Source organism: Dipodomys ordii, unplaced genomic scaffold (assembly GCF_000151885.1).
Source record: "Dipodomys ordii isolate 6190 unplaced genomic scaffold, Dord_2.0 Scaffold27, whole genome shotgun sequence".
NCBI lineage: Eukaryota > Metazoa > Chordata > Mammalia > Rodentia > Heteromyidae > Dipodomys > Dipodomys ordii.
In genome coordinates, this window is record NW_012267243.1 from 5,126,933 (window position 1) to 5,146,949 (window position 20,017).

General features: G+C 39.0%; 1 protein-coding gene across 1 annotated transcript in view; it reads left to right on the forward strand.

Annotated features, from left to right (window-relative positions):
• Acbd6 (acyl-CoA binding domain containing 6) overlaps nucleotides 1-18,491 on the forward strand; it is a 147,888-nt gene extending 129,397 nt beyond the window's left edge. The window contains exons 7-8 of the mRNA XM_013015581.1: nucleotides 3,460-3,490; nucleotides 18,200-18,491. Coding sequence (XP_012871035.1) covers nucleotides 3,460-3,490; nucleotides 18,200-18,354 — 186 coding nt within the window. The 3' untranslated portion in view covers nucleotides 18,355-18,491. The remainder of the gene's footprint in view (nucleotides 1-3,459; nucleotides 3,491-18,199) is intronic.
• Nucleotides 18,492-20,017: the final 1,526 nt, after the last annotated feature.

Below are 20,017 nucleotides of genomic sequence, written 5' to 3' on the forward strand. Positions count from 1 at the left end.
GCTCAAGTGGTAGAGTGCTAGCCTTGAGCTGAAGAGCTGAGGGACAGCGCCCAGGCCCAGAGTTCAGGCCCCACGACCGGACCCAAAAAAAAAACTTGCCAGCACTCCTGTAACCTAGCTACTCAGGAGACAGATCTCAGGGTTCATAGTTTGAAGCCTACCCAGGAAGGAAAGTCTGAGGCTCCTATCTCCAATTAACAACCTAAAAACCAGATTTAGAACTGTAGTTCAAAGCAACAGAATACTAGCCTTGAGCAAAAAAAAAAAAAGTCAGGGAAGGCTCCCAGGCCCTGAGTTGAAGCCCCTCAAACTGCCTCATTCTCTAAAAATACCAATCCAAAAGAGAAGTTAGCCCAAAACCTGTAGCTGAAGGACATATATCTAGCAAACTACTTCAAAACCTGACTTTTTCAAGCTTTTAGTTTTAACTATCATCTGTTTAGTCACAGATCCTATAGAGAGGTAATACATTTTAACCATTGAAATACCTAAAATTGCTCAAAACTACATTTACTAACTCATAATTTTTACCACTATTTTCCGTTCTTTATAACCAGTTTGTTTCAGTGCTTTCCTCTTATGTATTGGCTAGAAACACTATTTTGGGAGGGGGGGCCAGTTCTGAGGCTTGAACTCAGGGCCTGGGAACTACCCTTGAATTTTTCCTATCACTTGAGCCACAGCTCCACTTCTGGCTTTTTTCTTAGTAGTTTATTGGATATAAGAATCTCATGGACTTCCCTGCCTGGGATGGCTTTGAACCATGATCCTCAGATCTCTGCCTCCTGAGTAGCTAAGATTACAGGCATGAGCCACCAGAGTTCAGCCTGGCTAGAAACACTGTTTTTACACAAAATTTGTATTTTAAATGTCAAATCACTGGATAGGAAAAAAAATTCTCTTTAGCCATGTCATGGAAAAATCCAACCCTATAATACAACTCTTTTTTTTTTAACTACATCTCTACAACAAGCATTAGTGGAGATGGTGGCTCAAATGTGACGTAAATTAGAGCATCAGTCATTAGGATCATAAAGAAATCCAGTAACACTCAAGAGAGTTTTCTTTTTTTTTTTTTTTTTTTGTCGTTCGTGGGGCTTGAACTCTGGGCCTGGGCGCTGTCCCTCAGCTCTTCAGCTTAAGGCGAGCACTCTACTGCCAGAGCCACAGCGCCACTTCCGGTTTTCAAGTGGTTTATTGGAGATAGAGTCTCATGGACTTTGCTGCCTGGGCTGACTTTGAACCTCTATCCTCAGATCTCAGCCTTCTGAGTAGCTAGGATTACAGGTGTGAGCCACCGGCACCTGGCTTAAGAGAGTTTTCTGTTACAGAAAACAATTTGGAAGCATGGTATATATAGTATACACACATACTTGTGGGGGTGGGGGTAAGGCAGGTATCTGCACAAGGCATTGCCTAGGGCTGAAAGTCATCTGAGTCTAGGGTCCTCTTCCAAGTTCACATGGCTTTTGGCAGAATCCATGTCCTTAACTAATGTAGCAACTTGTTTATTGCATAAGGTCCAAGTTCCTGATGTTTCCACAATAGGCCTAATTTTAATGATCAAAAATATCAAAATAATCCTAATCTTCTCTCAGGAGTCTAAAGTCTGAGGACTGTGGTTGAAAGCCAGTCAGGGAAAGGAAAGTCCATGAAACTCTTATTTCCAGTTAAACCCAAAATGGGGCTGCAGCTCAAGTGGTAGAGCACTAGCCTTGAACAAAAAAGCTCAGGTACAGCACCCAGGTCCTGTGTTCAAGTCCCAGGACCAGCACAAAAAGAAAGAAAGAGGGGCTGGAAAGGTGGCTCTGTGGGAGAGCGCTTGCTTTGCATGCATGAGGCCCTGGGTTCGATTCCTCAGCACCACATAAGCAGGAAAAAAAAAAAGCTGGAAGTGGCGCTGTGGCTCAAGTGGTAGAGTGTTAGCCTTGAGCTGAAGAGCTGAGGGACAGCGCCCAGGCCCAGAGTTCAGGCCCCACGACTGGACCCAAAATAAATAAATAAAAAAGAAAGAAAGCAAATTTTCAAACATGAGAGAAGACATGATACTGTTTTTGAAAAGTTGGAGGGTAGTTTAGTGAAGAGCATTTATAGCTATGCAAGTCCAGATCACTATTCTTAACTAGGAATTGGCAGTCAATGAATTGGGAGGTAGATGAGCAAAAATAGATCATAAAATTAGACAGTATTCTGTGCTTGCAGGTGACAAAAAGATTATTTTGTCTAGGGAGCAGTTGTTGCCTTACTTACAAAAGGCAGGGATATAGCTGGAAAGACAAAAAACCAGAGTCTCTCTATCTCTAACCACTACCTGGTTCTCTGTAATGTTTCATTCTCTCCTACTACAAATGGATTTTTCCCAAAAATGAACATTGTCATTTGCAGTTTAGAACTTATATCTTTCCATTGTTCTTGTGACAAAATATACTCAACAAAATTTGTCCTTTTTAAGTATACAGCTTAGTGGCATTATATTCATTTGTACTGTTGTGTAACTATCACTCACTATCATCAACTGAAACTTTGCACTGGTTAAACACTAACTCCCATGCTTCCCTTCCTACCCTGCCCACCCTGTTAACAACTATTTTACTTGCTTTCTCTATGAATTTGATTTCTCTGGGTGTGACATGTAAGTAGAATCGTACAGTATTTGCCTTTTGTTTCTGATTTATTTCACTATACTCTAGTTTTGCTCAGAGTAAATGATCTTCCTGACACAGTTCCATCCCATAGTCCATTTTGAAAAATCCTGAGAGAAAACTCTTTAATTTTTAGTCATGGCTCGGATAGCACACTTGCTTCAAGTTCAAGATGGCAACGGATTCTGTGAGCTGTTGTTTGGGTTATATAGCCATCTTAAAAACTTCATCAAGCCCCTGCTTTCTCTAAAATAGTACCTCACACTACTCAAGTGCCTAACTCTTACTTTTGTTGCTTTCTTTCCATGCATTCACTACCTGAGCCTTGTTTCTCAGTTCTGTTTAAGATAGGGTCTGCTATGTTGCCTACACTTGCCTTGAAATCATGGGCTCCAGTAATTTTCCTGCCTCTGCTCCCAAGTAGCTAGAATTATAAGCATGTATCACAGTGCCCAGCTTACTGCCTAGAATATAAGATTTCTAGCATCAGAGGTGTTCTCTGTCTCATTCATGTCTGTGTTCCCAATGCCTGGAACCACCATGACTAGGGACATTATAAGAACTCATAATATATTTTTAATTAGAAACTGGACTGGAGAATACATACTTAGTGTTTGTTGATAAAATGAGCAAAGCTATATGAGCTGAGTGCCAGTGGCTCCACACCTATAATCCTAACTACTTAGTAGGCTGAGATCTGAGGATTAAGGTCCAAAGTAAGCCCAGGCAGAAAACTCTTTAATTGACCAGCAAAATAGTTTTCATTATCCTTGTCTTTTTGTACACTTCTAAAATGTATTACTTGTTTCTTTTACAGGACAATGAAGGCCAAACAGCTCTTCATTATGGTAAGATATTTTATCCAACCTAGCAGAAATAATAACTTTTGTTGATGATCTGTTAAAATTCTTACAGATGCAGTCACACTAAATTAAGCATTTCTGCACCACCATCAGAAATAGAGATTCCTTCAGCCCCCTGTTGAAAATTCATATTTTATAATTGGTATTGTCAGCGATATCTAAAATGCCAGTCATTATCACAATAGAATCTCTATCTCTCCTATAAGAACTACTTCCTTTAATGTATAGTAGCTCCTTTATCTGTAGGTTGTTTTGTTTTTGCTGTTTTAACTACCACTGATCAACTGTGGTCCAAAAGTATGAAATGTTCTAAAAATTACATAAATAATAATTTTTAAATACCACACTGTTCTGAGTAGGGTGATGAAATTCTACACCATTCTTCTGTAGCAACCTGGAAGATTAATCATTCCTTTGTCAGCCTATTCATGCTGCATTCACACATTTGTTGCTTAGTAGTGGGCTCAGTTAATCAGATCAATCAGATCACAATGCTTGTGTTCAATTGACAGTTTAATAGTAGCCTAACATATAACAGTATTTGGGGCATTCCTATATCTTATCATACAGGCATTGTGTCATTTCATATCATCACAAGAAAAATGATGAGTGCAGGGTAATAAGATACTTTAAGAGAAACCATATTTAAATAGCTTCTTTATAGTATATAGTTATCATTATTTTGCTTTGTCGGTTATTGCTATTAATATCTTATTGTCTCTAATTTGTAAATTAAGCCTTACCATAGGTAGTATATGTCTGAAAAAGTGTACATATATAGGATTTGATACTATCTGAGGTTTGCCAGACCCTGTTTCAATTGAAAAGGGTAAGCCAGTAGGTTTTGAGTGGCTTGCTATACAACAACAGATAACCAGGACAACTTACCACTCATGTAAATCAATATGAAATAGATTGAAGTTAAAACAGAAAAAAAAAACATTTAAACATTTAAAAAATACTGTATATGAAATGTTCCTTTCCAAAGCACAAAAAGTACATACTATAAATTTTGATAATTTGACTATAAGTTTGAAACTTCTATAAAACAAAGCAAAATAAAAATGCAAGCTAAACACAAGAAAATACTATAATGCAGATAACCTCCATGGGCTTAGTTTTTGCAATATAAAGACTACATCTACTTAGTCAATGATCATAACAACCCGTAGAAAAATAGCCCCCCCAAAAAAAATCAGTGATCAATTAACAAATGAGAAGACCCATATAGTGCATAAAAAACAAGAAAAGATTATTAACCTCATCTTTTACCTATCAAGAACTACTTGCCTGCAGTCAAATTAGCCCAACTTCATTGTCATAAGCAAAAGACAAAGAAATTCTTGCATCAGAGACTAAAACCTTATTATCTATAACACAAGGTACAGAGAGACTCAGGTAGACTGCATGCATTATGTGTTACAGCTTAAGAATCCTAATCTTTTTTGTTTTGTTTTTTTGTCCGTCTTGGGCTTGAACTCTGGGCCTGGGTGCTATCACTGAGCTCTTCAGCTCAAGGCCAGTGCTCTCCCACTTGCGCCACAACGCCACTTCTGATTTTCTGATGGTTAATTGGAGATGAGTCTCACGGACTTTCCTTCCCGGGCTGGCTTTGAACCGCAATCCTCAGATCTCAGCCTCCTGAGTTGCTAGGACTACAGGCATGAGCCACTGGCGCCAGGCTGGAACCCTAATCTTAAGAAATCTTTTATAATGAGCTGCAAGAAACCTGCCTGATTCTTGCCCTAATGAACTTATTTTTATTATGCCGGTCAGTAGATAAGTCTGCTTCTGCTCTGGACAGAAACACTATCCCTTTTATGTTTACGCGTGTGAGTCCTCTACCACTTGAGCCACAGTTCCACTTCTAACTTTTGGTGCTTAATTAGAGGTAAGAGTCTCATAAACTTTGCTGCCCATGCTGGCTTCAAAATGCTCTCCTCAGATCTCAGCCTCCTAAGTAGCTAGGATTACAGGTGTGAGACACCAGTGCCTGGTTAGAAACATTATCTTTTTTTTTTTTAGAAACATTATCTTTTAATTGTCCAAGGCTGTTCAATATACAAACATGTTTGAAAACATAGTCTAGAACAAAAGCTGTCAGTACTTTTGCTCATAAAGTAAGCAGAAACATGAGAGACACTTGGAGAACTGTCTGCAAACAGCATATTCATATTAAATATTCAAGCATATTCATATTAAAATATTTAGATACAACTTCACATTGGCCCATCAGCAGCATGTAAACATCTAAAATATTAGGACTATGTGGAACATAATGTGAAGCAACAAGAACTGATACATTGCTGATACAAGTGTCAACTGGTACAACTAATTTGAGAACAGTTTAGCAAAATGTAGTAAGGTTGAAGGCAAACATATCTTTTTTTTTCTTTTTTTTTGGGGGGGGGTCCAGTTGTGGGGCCTTAACTCTGGTCCTGGGCGCTATCCCTCAGCTCTTCAGCTCAAGGCTAGCACTCTTACCACTTGAGCCATAGTGCCACTTCCAGCTTTTTTTTTTTCTGCTTATGTGGTGCTGAGGAATTGAACCCAGGGCCTCATGCATGCAAGGCAAGCGCTCTACCACTGAGCCACCTTTCCAGCCCGGCAAATGAATCTTAAAATCCTGCAATTCAAGTCATAGGCATATGCCTTACTGCAACGTTGTTTGTAATAGGCAAGATCTTGTTTTCTATATTCCTCTATTGATGCAAAATATATATACATGTATACACATATAAAACATTATACATGTTAACATATTATATATTATTTTTATATTACTATTTATATAATCAATGTTATCATATGTGAGATAGATGTATTTATATATAATAGCAACAGTTTTGAAAGAACTATTAATATGTATATGTACATGACTAGGGGCCCAAAATTCAATCCTGCACCACAAAAAAAATATATATATACAATATAGTAAAGGCTAATCTTTAGGCTTCTGGCTTAAAAAAAAGCTGTCTATAAAGTAGCTATTGTTTTCCCATTTTATAACTCAGGGAAGCAAAACCCAAAGGGATTAATAAACTTTCCTAAAAAACCATGAATTCAAACCCACATCTCTAGATTTACTAGACATGAGACCCTTCCAAGCCTTCTTCCATAGAACTCATTCTTCAAACTTGTTCTTGTGGTATATCTGTCATATGACTCTTCTAACATTTCCAAAAGCTGGCTGTTATAAACCTTAACTTTTTTTTTTGTTTGGGTCCATCCTGGGGCCTGAACTCTAGGCCTAGGTGCCGTCCCTCAGCTCTTCAGCTCAAGGCTAGCACTCTACCACTTGAGCCACAATGCCACTTCCAGCTTTTTCTGCTTATGTAGTGCTGAGGAATTGAACCCAGGGCTTCATGCATGCATACAAGGCAAGCACTCTACCACTGAGCCACCTTCCCAGCCACCTTCCCTTAACTTTTGGCTCCCTGTATCTGTGATGCTGTTCTGAAATAAACAAGCATATAAGTCAGAGAACCACAGAGTCAGAAAAGAGAAGAAACTTTTCACTGATTGTAAGGCCTTCAGCACAAAATCCAGGGCTACTCTTCTCCTGATACCTTCCTTCAAGAAGTTTATTTCCTCTTACTCCAAATATGAGTTGTAAGGTCTGGAGATCACCCCTTTGCTTACAAAGTCAACCCCTGCCATTGCACCCACATGTTCTAGAGTCATTTCTTATTTTCATCCCTTCATTCCTTCTTTCCTTCATTCAGACATTTTTTAAATGCCTTCTCTGTGGTATGTGATGTTTTTTCCTTTACTTTTTCCTTGCAGAAAATGTCACAATAGCTAAACCAGACAGTTATGTGCCCATGAGAGTCTAGATGAGTCATTCTGTCATTCCTGGCTAAGCACAAGGGGTGAATGACTTTATGGATGTGGGAACATGTCCATTTAAGTTTGATATATGTAAAATGCATTCATAGATAGTAAGAGAGTAAGGTTTTTAAAATTTTTATTGTTAATATAAAAGTGATTACAGAGGGGTTACACTTGCATAAGTCAAGTAAAGAGCACATTTCTTTTTGGAAAATGTTATTCCTTCCCTTGCTCTCTCCCAGTTTTCCCTCCCATTCCCACCCACAAGTTGTATAGCTCATTTTCAACATAGTGTCTATTGAGTGCCATTACTACACTTGTTTACCCTTTGTCCCTCCATTTCTGTGCTGGGATCCCCTTGCCCTCCCAAAGACACAAATGAACAAACAAGACAAAAAGAAAAGAAAACATCAACAAATAAAAAACCTCTTGTTTCCATTCCCTGGACAGAGTAGGTATTTTTTTAAAGCTCTTTCTGACTGGTTTTATAGTAAGTTATATTTTCTGTGTACTAACTGAAAAAAATCTCTAAGATATATTACTAAGTAAAAGAATTAAGACATAGAACAGTATATACATAGTGAGTTACTATGACTAAATACATATTCACTAATAGGTATGTAAGATATCCTTGGACAGTTATACAAAAAGCCAGTAATATTGGTTGCTTAAGGAAAAAATAGTTGTAAAACTACAATACAATAATAATATAGAAACTTTTTCCTTTTTCTGTTTTTTTCTTTTTTATTTATTTTATTTTATTTTTTTTGGTCAGCCTGGGCCTTGAACTCAGGCAGGGCTTGGGCTTCTTTTGCTCAAGGCTAGCACTCTACCACTTGAATGCCACTTCTGGCTTTTTCTGTTTATGTGGTACTGAGGAATCGAACCCAAGGTTATATACATGCTAGGCAAGCATTCTGCCACTAAGCCACACTGCCAGCCCCTAGAAACTTTTTCCGATAAACTCTTTTGTTAATTTCTATATTTGGAGTCATATGTACTTATTTCCTGTTTGAATTAAAACTTACCATGAGTTTTTTGTTTTCTGTGTCCTGTAACTATCCTTTGAGTTTTATTGGGGGAAGGGGCAGTACTTGGAATTGAACTCAAGGCTTGCTAAACAGTCAGGCACTCTTCCACTTGAGTCATGCCTCCAGCCCTATTTTGCTATAGTTATTATTGAAGTAAGGTCACACTCTATGCCCAAGTCAGCCTGCATTGTGATCTTCCTTTTGTTTTTGCCTACTGGGGATGACAGGTTCATACCACTGCATCTGTCCTTTGTGTTTTCCCTGCAGTTGGATGAGCAGGCATATATCATGAGGCCAGCCATTTGTTCAGACAGTCTTGTAAACTTTTATGCTAGGGCTGACCTCAAACCTCCATCCCCTGATCTCTGCCTCCCAAGTCACTAGGATTACTAATTACAAGCTTGAAATACCATGTGTAGGTTTGGGGAGTGAGGGTTGCCTCAAGGACAGAGTCTCACTATATAGCCCAGGCTGGCCTTACTCAAATTCTAATCTTCCTTCCTTAGCCTCCAAAAGCTAAGATTATATGAGTATTCCTTCCTGCCAGTTCTATATTTTTAATTATGCTTTATTCATTCAACAAATATTTATTGAATACTCACTTGCTTGGTAAAATACACAACAATATCTTAGAGAAAGTGATTATAAGAGAGTAAACAGGGTCTGCTAGAGCCTGTAACAGGGAAGGGTTAATAGGGAGGAACTTCTTTTATGCATGTATGAAAATAGAACAATGAGCCAGGTGACTGTGGCTCTAATCTGTATTTCTAGCTACTTAGGGGGCTGAGACCTTGAGTAACACAGTTTGAAGCCAGCCCAGGCCAAAGAAACCAGGAGATTCTCTTCAAAATAACCTGCAAAATGGCAAACTGGAGGCATGGCATCTATTATATATCACGTAGTAGTCTACAGGCATATTTTATCCATTTAGTCATTTAATACCATTTAACTCTTTATTTAGGAGGAACTCAATAGCTTTGTTAATTTGATTTGATTTTAGGGTCCTCACTGAGTCTTGGAACTTTCATAAAACTCTAAGTGCAGTTAAACCCAGTAAGTGCAGACAGTATTGGGGAGGTCTTTAGGGGCTTAGCTATTATTTTTTATGAATTACAGCTGAGCTTGACAGCTGTCCTTGTGTTGACAGCTCTTCTGATTAGATCAGTTGTCAAACTCCATCCTTAAGCAGGTTGTAAATCCTGGTTTCTTTGGATTAAAACTGGGTCAGAGCCAATCACAGGTTAACTAGAGGCCAGCATTGTACTACCACATGTCCTTATTCATTCTAATGGTTTTTATACAGTAGCATATTTAAATTCTTATTTGCCTGTGTTTTACCTAAGTGTTTTGAATCTTCAGATACTAGCCTACATGTTATTTTGTTATTAAACATGATCTTTGCTGATGTGCATATTGGTATAAGTGTGTTCTTCCTTATAAATGGCCTGTTGGTCTTCCCCTCCTCTTCCTCCACTGGGAATACATTAGTATCATCGCGTGTGTATCTCCCAAGGGAAATCAAGGTTTTTTCTTACCCATTTGGTCATGTGATTACAGAGTGGGCAGGCTTTGTATCCTCATGAGCCCTCAGTCTTCCACGTAAAGCACCATCTGTTCTGTTCACTCTACACTTACAGGGCAGTGGGAGGAGGCATTAGAGTGAAAATAAATAAAATAAAAAAAGAAAGAAATTCATCATCAAAACCCTGAGGATTAATGGAGTCAGAAGGCTCACTGCTGTGAATGAAAATTCATCTTCACCTGTGCCAGTGTCAGGGCTGACTCTATGGCACTTGACAAATAGAGGTTCCCAGGGTACCATAAATTCAGCAACTGGACTACTCCCTGTAGACCTACTCAAGCTTTTCTGAGATGGGCTTATGACTGGTTTTGTATTTCCCAGCACATTGTGGACACCGGTATATTTCCTCATTAATTTGGTGAAATGTTAGCACTCTTTCCATCTCATCCCTCTCTCATCATCGTTGCCTTTGATTTAAGGGGGTATGCAGCTTATGCATTTCTGAAATACAACTCTACTATGTGACTAGTACTTCACTGAAGATGCAGAGAAATGAATTAACTAATGTATTTGATTAACTGCTAACTTGTTAACACTGTGCTCAATGAAGAGTAGAATACAAAAGAGTATATATTCGAGTAGCTTACTATCTGACTGGAACTACCAAGAACATTTTCCAACAACCATTTGTTGAGCATCTATGTGGACCAGTTTCCCACAGGTACTGCATGTGCCCTCTTCATATCAGAATAAGATTCACTGGTGTGGCTTAAAAGTAGGGACCTCATCATTCAAGTCAGTGTCTTTTTTTTTTTTGTCTTTTTTTTTTTTGTCTGTACTACAGTATCCTGCTTGTTTACCTTAATGTGAGTCTATTTTTGCATAAACCCAAGCACTTGTTAATAAAATTCCTTTAATATAGATACCATATCCCTTGCATTGAAGTACTGTTTTGCAGCTCTTACTTCCAAATATAAATTTCACTTTACAGCAAGATTTCAGCTAAAATTTCATTCATATCTGTCAATTAAGAAAATTGTTATACAACTCAGATAACATTTTCTAGATGATTGGCTTTAGCCCTGGAGATGTAGAATTTAAATTTTAAGTTCCATTCCTGGGTTGGTAGCCATAGATTATATCATATCTCACTGCCTCATCATACATCGAACTAATATCCCTTTGTTTAAAAGGACCATTTTTTGTGTCTTCAGCTACAACTCACGTCTACTTAGCCCTGATTCTCATGCTTAAGTTTTGGGTCAGATTCAAAACTAAGTGTGATCTGATAGGTTATGTTGATTATTATCCTGAGTTGCAGATTTGTACACTGAGAAGTTTATTCTTGTGATACTGCTTTTAAAGTTAATCAAATATTCCCTACAGTAAGTTAAGACTGATAGCTGTGGATTATTGTTCAAAGTACAGATGTTATATAGCTAGTTCTTAGCAGGATCCTCTCTTGCAGCTACCTGATAGAGGCAATGTATCTTTTTCTTGTATTTTATAAGAATTGTCTTCCATTTAAATATAATGTGGTGTGCAATGTTTCATCGTAAAACTCCTATGAAATCTAAAATATATATTTAAATGATTTTGGGAGACACCTTTCAATTTCTTTTTTTCTATTTTAACTAATTTTGTTATTAATATGTTGAACAAAGGGGCTACCAAATTTTTCAGTGTAAGCTGGAGTACTGGTGGTGTAGCTCAATGGTACAGTGTATATTTATCATGAGTAAGGCACAGAGTCAATCCCCAACACTACAAAAAGACTGGAGGCATGGTTCAAATGGTAAGAAGCCAGCCATGAATAAGAATCAAGGTGTCCTGATTCAAACCCTTGTATCAGCACACACAAAAAACAAGTTCACCCCCTGTACCACACAGATATTCTCAAAAGAATGATATATTCCATTCCTAAACACCTTCTCTTTGATCTTTTAGCAAAGACAGTTCTGTCCCTGCCCTCTTCCCTCTCTGTACCATCCTTCAAGATGCAGAGTACTTCTTGAGACTCAAGCACTCTCCAAATATAGTCTCAGCCAGTCCAGTTGTCACGGGATTGAAATAGGCAAGTTTTGCTTCCTTCAACCTTTTCTCTATTCTCTACTCATTCATTTATCAAATAGTAGTTTAATTTTTGTAGTCCTAATAACCATCTAAGAAATCTCACTCCACTGAAGGCAGAGATAGGGTTCTCTAGTGATCTAATGTTACCTCGGAAAATGTTTGCCTTCTTATCTCTGAGGCCTATATGTTCATGCACTACACAGCTTGGTGCCTAAACTCATTGCGATAACTAATACAATCACCAAAGCTACTCTAAATTTATAACCCACCACAGCCTGGTTTCTACTATTTTCTCTTGTCTGTTTCACAGCATTTAGACAGCAAGCACTCAGCTGGCGGCATCCACGTGGGGGATGCCTAGGGAAGCCAGCAAAACATTTCATCTTTTACCAAAGAGGCAATGTTTTACAAGTAAATCATTGAAAACCAATTTTTTTTTTCAGTTGTGGGGCTTGAACTCTGGGCCTCGGCACTGTCCCCCAGCTCTTCAGCCCAAGGCCCTGCCACTTGAGCCCAGTGCCACTTCTGGTTTTCTGGTGGTTTAGTGGAGATAAAAGTCTCACAAACTTTCGTGCCTGGGCCGGCTTTGAACTGTGATCCTCAGATCTCAGTCTCCTGACTAGCTAGGATTACAGGCGTGAGCCACCAGCACCCAGCTGAAAACCAAAACCATAAGAGAGTTTTACTTCCATTTAAGATGTAGGAGAAATTGCAAGAGAACTTTGCCCACACACCAACAAGCTACAAAAATCTTAACTTTTTGTGAACTCCTAAGAGAACAGAGATTACAAAGCCACCAGAGAGTGGCAAAGCACTATAAAAGACCAACAAGCTATTTTTGCTTTGGCAGAGCAAAGGGAGCCACCATAAAAGTAAATTTTAAAAATAGCTAACATTAATACATTCTTAAAGTTAGCTACCATAATGTAACTAGAAACCTGAGACCCAGAGGAGTCCTCACTCAGCATGCTTTTCTCATTACTAGAGCTCATGAGAGGAATCAAAAAAGGTAACTATGCTCATGACACAGGCATGGAACCCTTTGCTTTCCTGGATTTAAAAAACATGTATTTTTTTTTCAATCAATATACTTTGAGACAAGGTCTCACTCTGTAACCCAGGTTGGCCTAAAACGTATGATTCCCATCAGCACCTCCTCAGTGCTGGATTACAGGTATGAAACCCTATTATTGGCCTTACATTTTTTTGATATATAAAACTTATACATATTATATACATGATGTTTTGAAGTATATATGCATTATACATGCATTATTAACTCACATGCTTTTATGTGTGGTTACAGCACTTAAAATCAGCTCTTTTAGTCACTTCAAATGACCATATTGTACGTCTTTCACACATACAAAGCCAAAATCCTTAAGCCACTGAGGAAACAAACTCCTTTGTCCTTTCTTTCTGTCTCATGGCCCAAGCCGGTTCAGGATACCTTACTGGTTCAAAGCAAAGATGAAAGATTCTTGCCACCAGGGGGCAGGGCAGGAAGCTCTCCAGCCCAAAACACCACTCTCCTCTTCCTTCTCCCCCTCCCCCCCTCCACCCTCCTCTCTTTCCCCTTTTCTCCCTCTCCCTCCTGATGTTTGGGGAATGGTGAGGAACCACTGAAAAATCCCCACCTTTGAGGCTAAGACCAGTACAATTGTGGGGGTGGGGGGGTAGGGGTGTGGACTCACATCTCATTCCTACCATGAGTAATAAGCAGCAGTATTCAGTGTACTGATAGAAGAGAGCAAAAGCATAGAGAGATTTCCTCTGTGATTCAGACATGCAGAGACTGCTAAAGCCAGGGGTTAAAGAATACTGAAAAACACTGACATGGAGATCCTATGCCAAGCATGAAATTTTTTTAATTTTATTTTTTGGTTTTTGGTCATGGGGCTTGAACTCTGGGCCTGGGCACTATCCCTCAGCTCTTCAGCTCTTCAGCTAGCGCTGTACCACTTGAGCCATAGCACCACTTGCGGTTTTCTGAGTGGTTTATTGGAAATAAGCATCTCACGGACTTTCCTGCCCAGCCTGACTTTGAACCAAGATCCTCAGATCTCAGCCTTCTGAATAGCTCGGATTACAGGCATGAGCCACTGGCCCCCAGCCAGCATGGAAAAATTTGAAGACTATGGTGCCCTAAAGTTACTTATAAATGTGAAACCCAAGCTGAGTTCAAATAGTAACCAAATTGACCCAAAACTCACAATGAAGTACTGACAGAAAACTCACACTAAAGTCCTGACAGAAGAGATAGACCTGTTTGGAGATAGATGTATATAAATATAGTGTGCTCGCTCTCTTTCTGTGTGTGTGTGTGTGTGTGTGTGTGTGTGTGTGTGTGTGTGTAATAAAGCAAGCCCCAGAACTGGCAAAACAACAACAACAAAATAATAATAATAATATTGTAACAACAATGATTTAAAAAAAATTAACTTGAGTTTATACTATGCCAGACCTGTTAAGGATACAGGTAAGTTCTTGCTCTGAGAAGTGTACCACAGTGGCGGGCTAGCTCACTTGCTCATCTCCCCCTGCACCCCTACGGTGCTTGGCATTAGGGGAAGGAGGAAACTGAGAAAAAGCATTTGGCCTTTCACTGTTATTGTGTGTGTGTGTGTGTTTTAGGGGGGGGTCCGGTTGTGGGGCCTGAACTCTGGGCCTAGGCACTGTCCCTCAGCTCTTCAGCTCAAGGCTAGCGCTCTACCACTTGAGCCACAGTGCCACTTCCGGCTTTTTTCTTTTTGCTTATGTGGTGCTGAGGAATCGAACCCAGGGCCTCATGCATGCAAGGCAAGTGCTCTACCACTGAGCCACCTTCCCAGCCCTGGCTTTTCACTGTTAAAGATCACATTCGCTGTTGATTTCTTCATGATGTATGCATATGTATATAGATATATAAAGATATCTACATATATATAGAGAGAGAGAAATAGAGAGATTTGCTTCAGGTTCTGCTGCTCTACATTCAACAAAAAAGAGTGGAATGCAAAAAAAGAAAGAGGGCTGGGAAGGTAGTTTAGTGGTAGAGTGCTTGCCTAGCATACATGGAGCCCTGGGTTCGATTCCTCAATACCATATATAAACAGGAAAAGCCAGGAGTGGCGCTATGGCTCAAGTGGTAGAGTGCTAGCCTTGAGCATAAGAAGCTCAGGGACAGTACCCAGCCCTAAGTTCAAGCCCCAGCACTAGCAAAAAAAAAGGGGGGGGACAAGAAGAAAAGAAATCAAGTTATAAAGCAAGTGGACAAAAATTCAAGGATATAACAGATTCACATAAGACCATACCTTCATTTAATTTTAATAGAACACTTCATCTCATAAGCAATACATGTTATTTTAAGTGCACACCAAATTTTCATCATGTTCCATGAGGTGTAGACCATACTATGGACTATTAAAAAAAAAAAAAAAAAGCACTCCACAAGCCAGGCATAGTACTACACTCTTATAGCTTACTCCTATAGACAGGGAAAATAGAACAGCCTATGCTAAAGAGTACAAAATGATTTCAAGTAAAAAAGAAAAGAAAAACTGATCTCCTGAACCATAAGAGAAGCAGAAATTTGAGCTGTCTTAAATAAAAATTTTAAAAACTTCTTCGTAAATGTAAAGTCATTTTTAGAAAATATATACTATCAAAGTCCTCTCTCAAAAAAGAAAAAGAAATCTGGATGGCCCTGTCTCTGTTGCAGAGATTGATTTGGTTACTCAAAACTCCCACAGTAACACCTGCAAGTTTCAATTGTTTCTGATGGTGAGTTCTATTAAATGTTTAAAGAAGAAAGAACATTTTCCAATATAAAGCTAGAATTACCTTGATACCATACAAGGAAAAAGCATTAAAGAAAAAGAAAGCTTGCTGGGCTCCAGTGGCTCACATCTGTAATCCTAGCTACTCAGGAGGCTGAGATCTGAGGATCGCATTTCAAAGCCAGTCCGGACAGGAAAGTCTGTGAAACTCTGATCTCCAATAAACCACCAGAAAATTGGAAGTGGCGTTGTAGCTCAAATCGTAGAATGCTAGCCTTGAGCTGAAGAGCTGAGAGACAGCACTCAGGCCCAGAGTTCAAGCCCCACGACCAACCCCCCCCCAAAAAAAAGCTTGCTCAAATGAAGTGTACTCGTTATCTTACTCATGTAACTATAACCCCTTTGTACAGTATCTTTACAATAAATATATATATTAAACAAAAAAGTTATAGATTAATATCCTATATGAACATAGATGCAGAAATCTTTAGTAAGTTATTAGCAATTAGACCTCAGCCAGTTATAAGAAAGACAATAATTATGATCAAATAAGTGTAGAATTAGAATGCATGGTAGACATGGCAGTTGAAAATTATTGTATTATACCATATCAACCTATTAAAAACTAAAGAACAAAAAAATCACTTCAATGTTTGTAGAAAAAGCTGTTGATAAAATTCAACCTCCCTTTGGTTAAAACAACACAGCAAAAATAGGAATATCAGGAACTTGGTCATCATGAGGAAATCACAGCTAATGTGATCTTTAACATTGAAAGGCCAAATGCTTTTTCTCAGTTTCCTCCATCCCCTATCTATTCTTTAAATAGAATCATACTAAATGTATTGTCCTGACTTGCTTTTTTCCTTCAACATTTTGTTTTAGAGATAAACCTGTGAAGTTCATTAGTTTTCAATGTTGTATGGGATTTCTCTATACAAGTAAGCAGTGTTTTATTTCTACCTGTTACTACCATTTGTGGGCATTTGGGATGTTTACATTTGTGGTCTATCACAGCTTTCTCTTGGAAAGCTCATGCAAAGGTTCTGTAGAGCATAAAACTCGGAGTCTCATGATGTGTTTGTTTAAGTTTAATGTTCAATGCCAAGTTGCTGTCCAAAGTAACTGTACCTCGGTGTGTACTGTAGGAATCTGAATGGGAGTTTCCCTTGCTGTAGGCTTCCTCAATATTTCCCATTATCAGAGGTTTCAGGAAGTGGTGCTGTAGCTCAAGTGGTAGAACACTAGCCTTGAGCACAAAGAGGCTCAGGGACAGTGCCCCACAACTGACAAAAACAGAAACAAAAAAAAACTTGGTTTCAAAGGTTTCAACAAATTTAGTTGGGTATGAAATGGTATCTCATAGTTTTAATTTTCATTTATTTGATTAGTAAAGTACTCATTTTTTAACCTTTTACCATTTATGTTTAATTTTGTGTGAAATGTATTTTTTTTGCCTTTTCAGCCTATCTGATTATTAGGCCTTTGTTTCCTCAGTGATTGATGACAGATTTGTCATAGTCAAAGTCTTATGGTTATGCAGAATAGATACTTCTCTGCCCTATCATTTAGTCTGTTTGTCCATTCAGTGGAATGCCATCCACCTTTGTAATAAGTCTTAATATCTACAAGCCATTTTCCCTTCCCTCTGTCTTAGACTTGTCAGTAGTAACATTTCTACTTTATTAAAGTTTTACAGAGCAGTGGATCCAATGACTAGACCAGCTTTTTCCCCTGTATATTCATTTTAAAGTTCAGTTAGTAAAACATTTACTCCATCTTAAAAGACAAATGATATAAATAAATATTAATATAATGAAATAAAATAAAATAAATGATGAAATAATAGTAATTAATAATAAAACACATGTAGCCTTTTGACATGGCCAGCACACCTATCATTCTGAAATAAAAATCAACATAAAATATACTTAGGTGATGTATTTTTTATTCTTTGCCATTGTTCTAGCCTTAAAGAATAGTCAACAATCCTCACAACATATATATATATATATATATATATATATATATAAATGTGTATGTATAATGTATATTGGGGGGGGCGATCATGGGGCCTGAACTCTGGGCCTAGGTGCTATCCCTCAGCTCTTCAGGTTAAGGCTAGTACTCTACTACTTGAGCCACAGCACCACTTCCGGCCTTTTCTGCTTATGTGGTGCTGAGGAATTGAACCCAGGGCCTCATGCATGTGAGGCAAGCACCCTATCACTGAGCCACCTTCCCAGCCCTGATGTATATTTTTTTAAGCAACCAAAAAGGTATATTTTATTTTTGAAAGACTTCAAAATCCAGTAATGAGCCACAGTTCACATTACAAGGCCTGATCATCCTTAAGCTACTGCTAGCTGCTCACTGTTCAGAGATCCTTATTGCTCACCACTTGCCTTCCCTGCTCAAGTGAAGTCATTTCTCTGTCTCACTGTAAACTTTTCTTTGTATTTGTCGATTTTCCTTACAGCTGCTGCCTGTGAATTTTTGGATATTGTGGAGCTGCTGCTCCAATCTGGCGCTGACCCCACTCTCCGAGACCAAGATGGCTGTCTCCCAGAAGAGGTGACAGGCTGCAAAGCAGTTTCTTTGGTGCTGCAGCGGCATACAACTAGCAAGGCTTAATCAAAAGACTGAAAGATCACCGTCTATGATAGGAGAGGGCTTTAGGGATGGGGGAAAGAAAACCTGTAAAACTAATACTTCTTTTACCACCTATCTTTGGTATGCATTGACTAATAAAATTGGTTCTGAGGAACTGGAATTTTGAAGTCTCAGCAATTCATTGTACATGCATACATTCTGAGGAGTACAGTTTTGGTGATGAACATGTGTACTGTGCATAATATAATCAGATTCTGCTGAGCATGCTCTCAAATTTATCACTGCTCTAGAGGGTGGGGAAAGGAGCAGACAGATAATATTTCATAATATTAAACATGGCTGCTTTAAAAAACATACAGAAGCAAAATGTGCTCATCAGCAATACATTGACAATTAGACAAGTTTTGTGAAATCACAATGTGGGGAGATCAAATGATTATATAGCATTCTATGCAGCTAGTCTGAATAGGTAGCTAAAATAGCTGTTCTTTTGGCACCCAAACTTGGGACAATAAGAAAAAAGTGCATTGGGCTGGGAAGGTGGCTCAGTAGTAGAGTGCTTGCCTTGCATGCATGAGGCCCTGGGTTCGATTCCTCAGTACCACATAAGCAGAAAAGGCTGGAAGTGGCACTGTGGCCAAAGTAATAGAGCGCTAGCCTTGAGCTGAAGAGCTGAGGGACAGCTCCTGAAACTAGAGTTCAGGCCCCACAACCAACAAAAAGAGAGAGAGAGAGAGAGAAGGAAGGAAAGAAAGAAAGGTGTATGGTAAGAAAACAAAAGCAAGCCAGGCACTGATGGCTCACACCTGTAATCCTAGCTATTCAGGAGGCTGAGATCTGAGGATCGTGGTTCAAAGCCAGCTCAGCCAGAAAAGGTCCATGAGACTTCTATCGCCAGTTAACCACCAGAAAACCAGAAGTGACGCTGTGGCTCAAGTGGTAGAACACTTGCCTTGAGCTGAAGAGCTCAGGGACAGCACCCAGACCCAGAGTTAGGCCCCACAACCAACACCCCCCTCCCCCCCCCAAAAAAGCAGTGCCAGGTGCCAGTGACTCATGCCTATAATCCTGGCTACTCAGAAAGCTGAGATCTGAGGATCATGGTCCGAAGCCAACCCCAGACAGAAAAGTCCCCATGAGACTCGTATCTCCAATTAGCTACTCAACAACTGGAAGTGGAGCTGTGACTCAAAGTGGTAGAGTGCTATCCTTGAGCTAAAGAACTCAGGGACAGCACCCAGGCCCTGAGATCAAGCCCCACAGCAAATCAAAAAAAGAAAGTTAAAACAAAAGCAGAAGAGAAAAATGGCCGAATTTTGTCACACATAAAGGGCTATTAAAGTCAGATCAACAATTAGTAACTGAACCCCTTCAAATCTTGGGCTTTTTTTTTTCTGATACCAGGATTTGAATTCAAGGCCTCCCACTTGGCTGTCACTCAGCCACCCAAGCCACATCTTCAGCCTAGCATATTGCTGCTTATCTTTTTTTAAAATTTTTCTTATTGTGATTAAGTGATTACATAATTTCCCAAATTTCACAGTATTGTGGGATAGTGGTGCTCAGTTAAAGTCACAAACACATTCTGACTTTCCTGGAGCAAATTGTCTATCACGGTCTATAACATATAACGGTGTACACATATACACCATACATGTGATCAGCAGCATGGGGTTATTTAGTA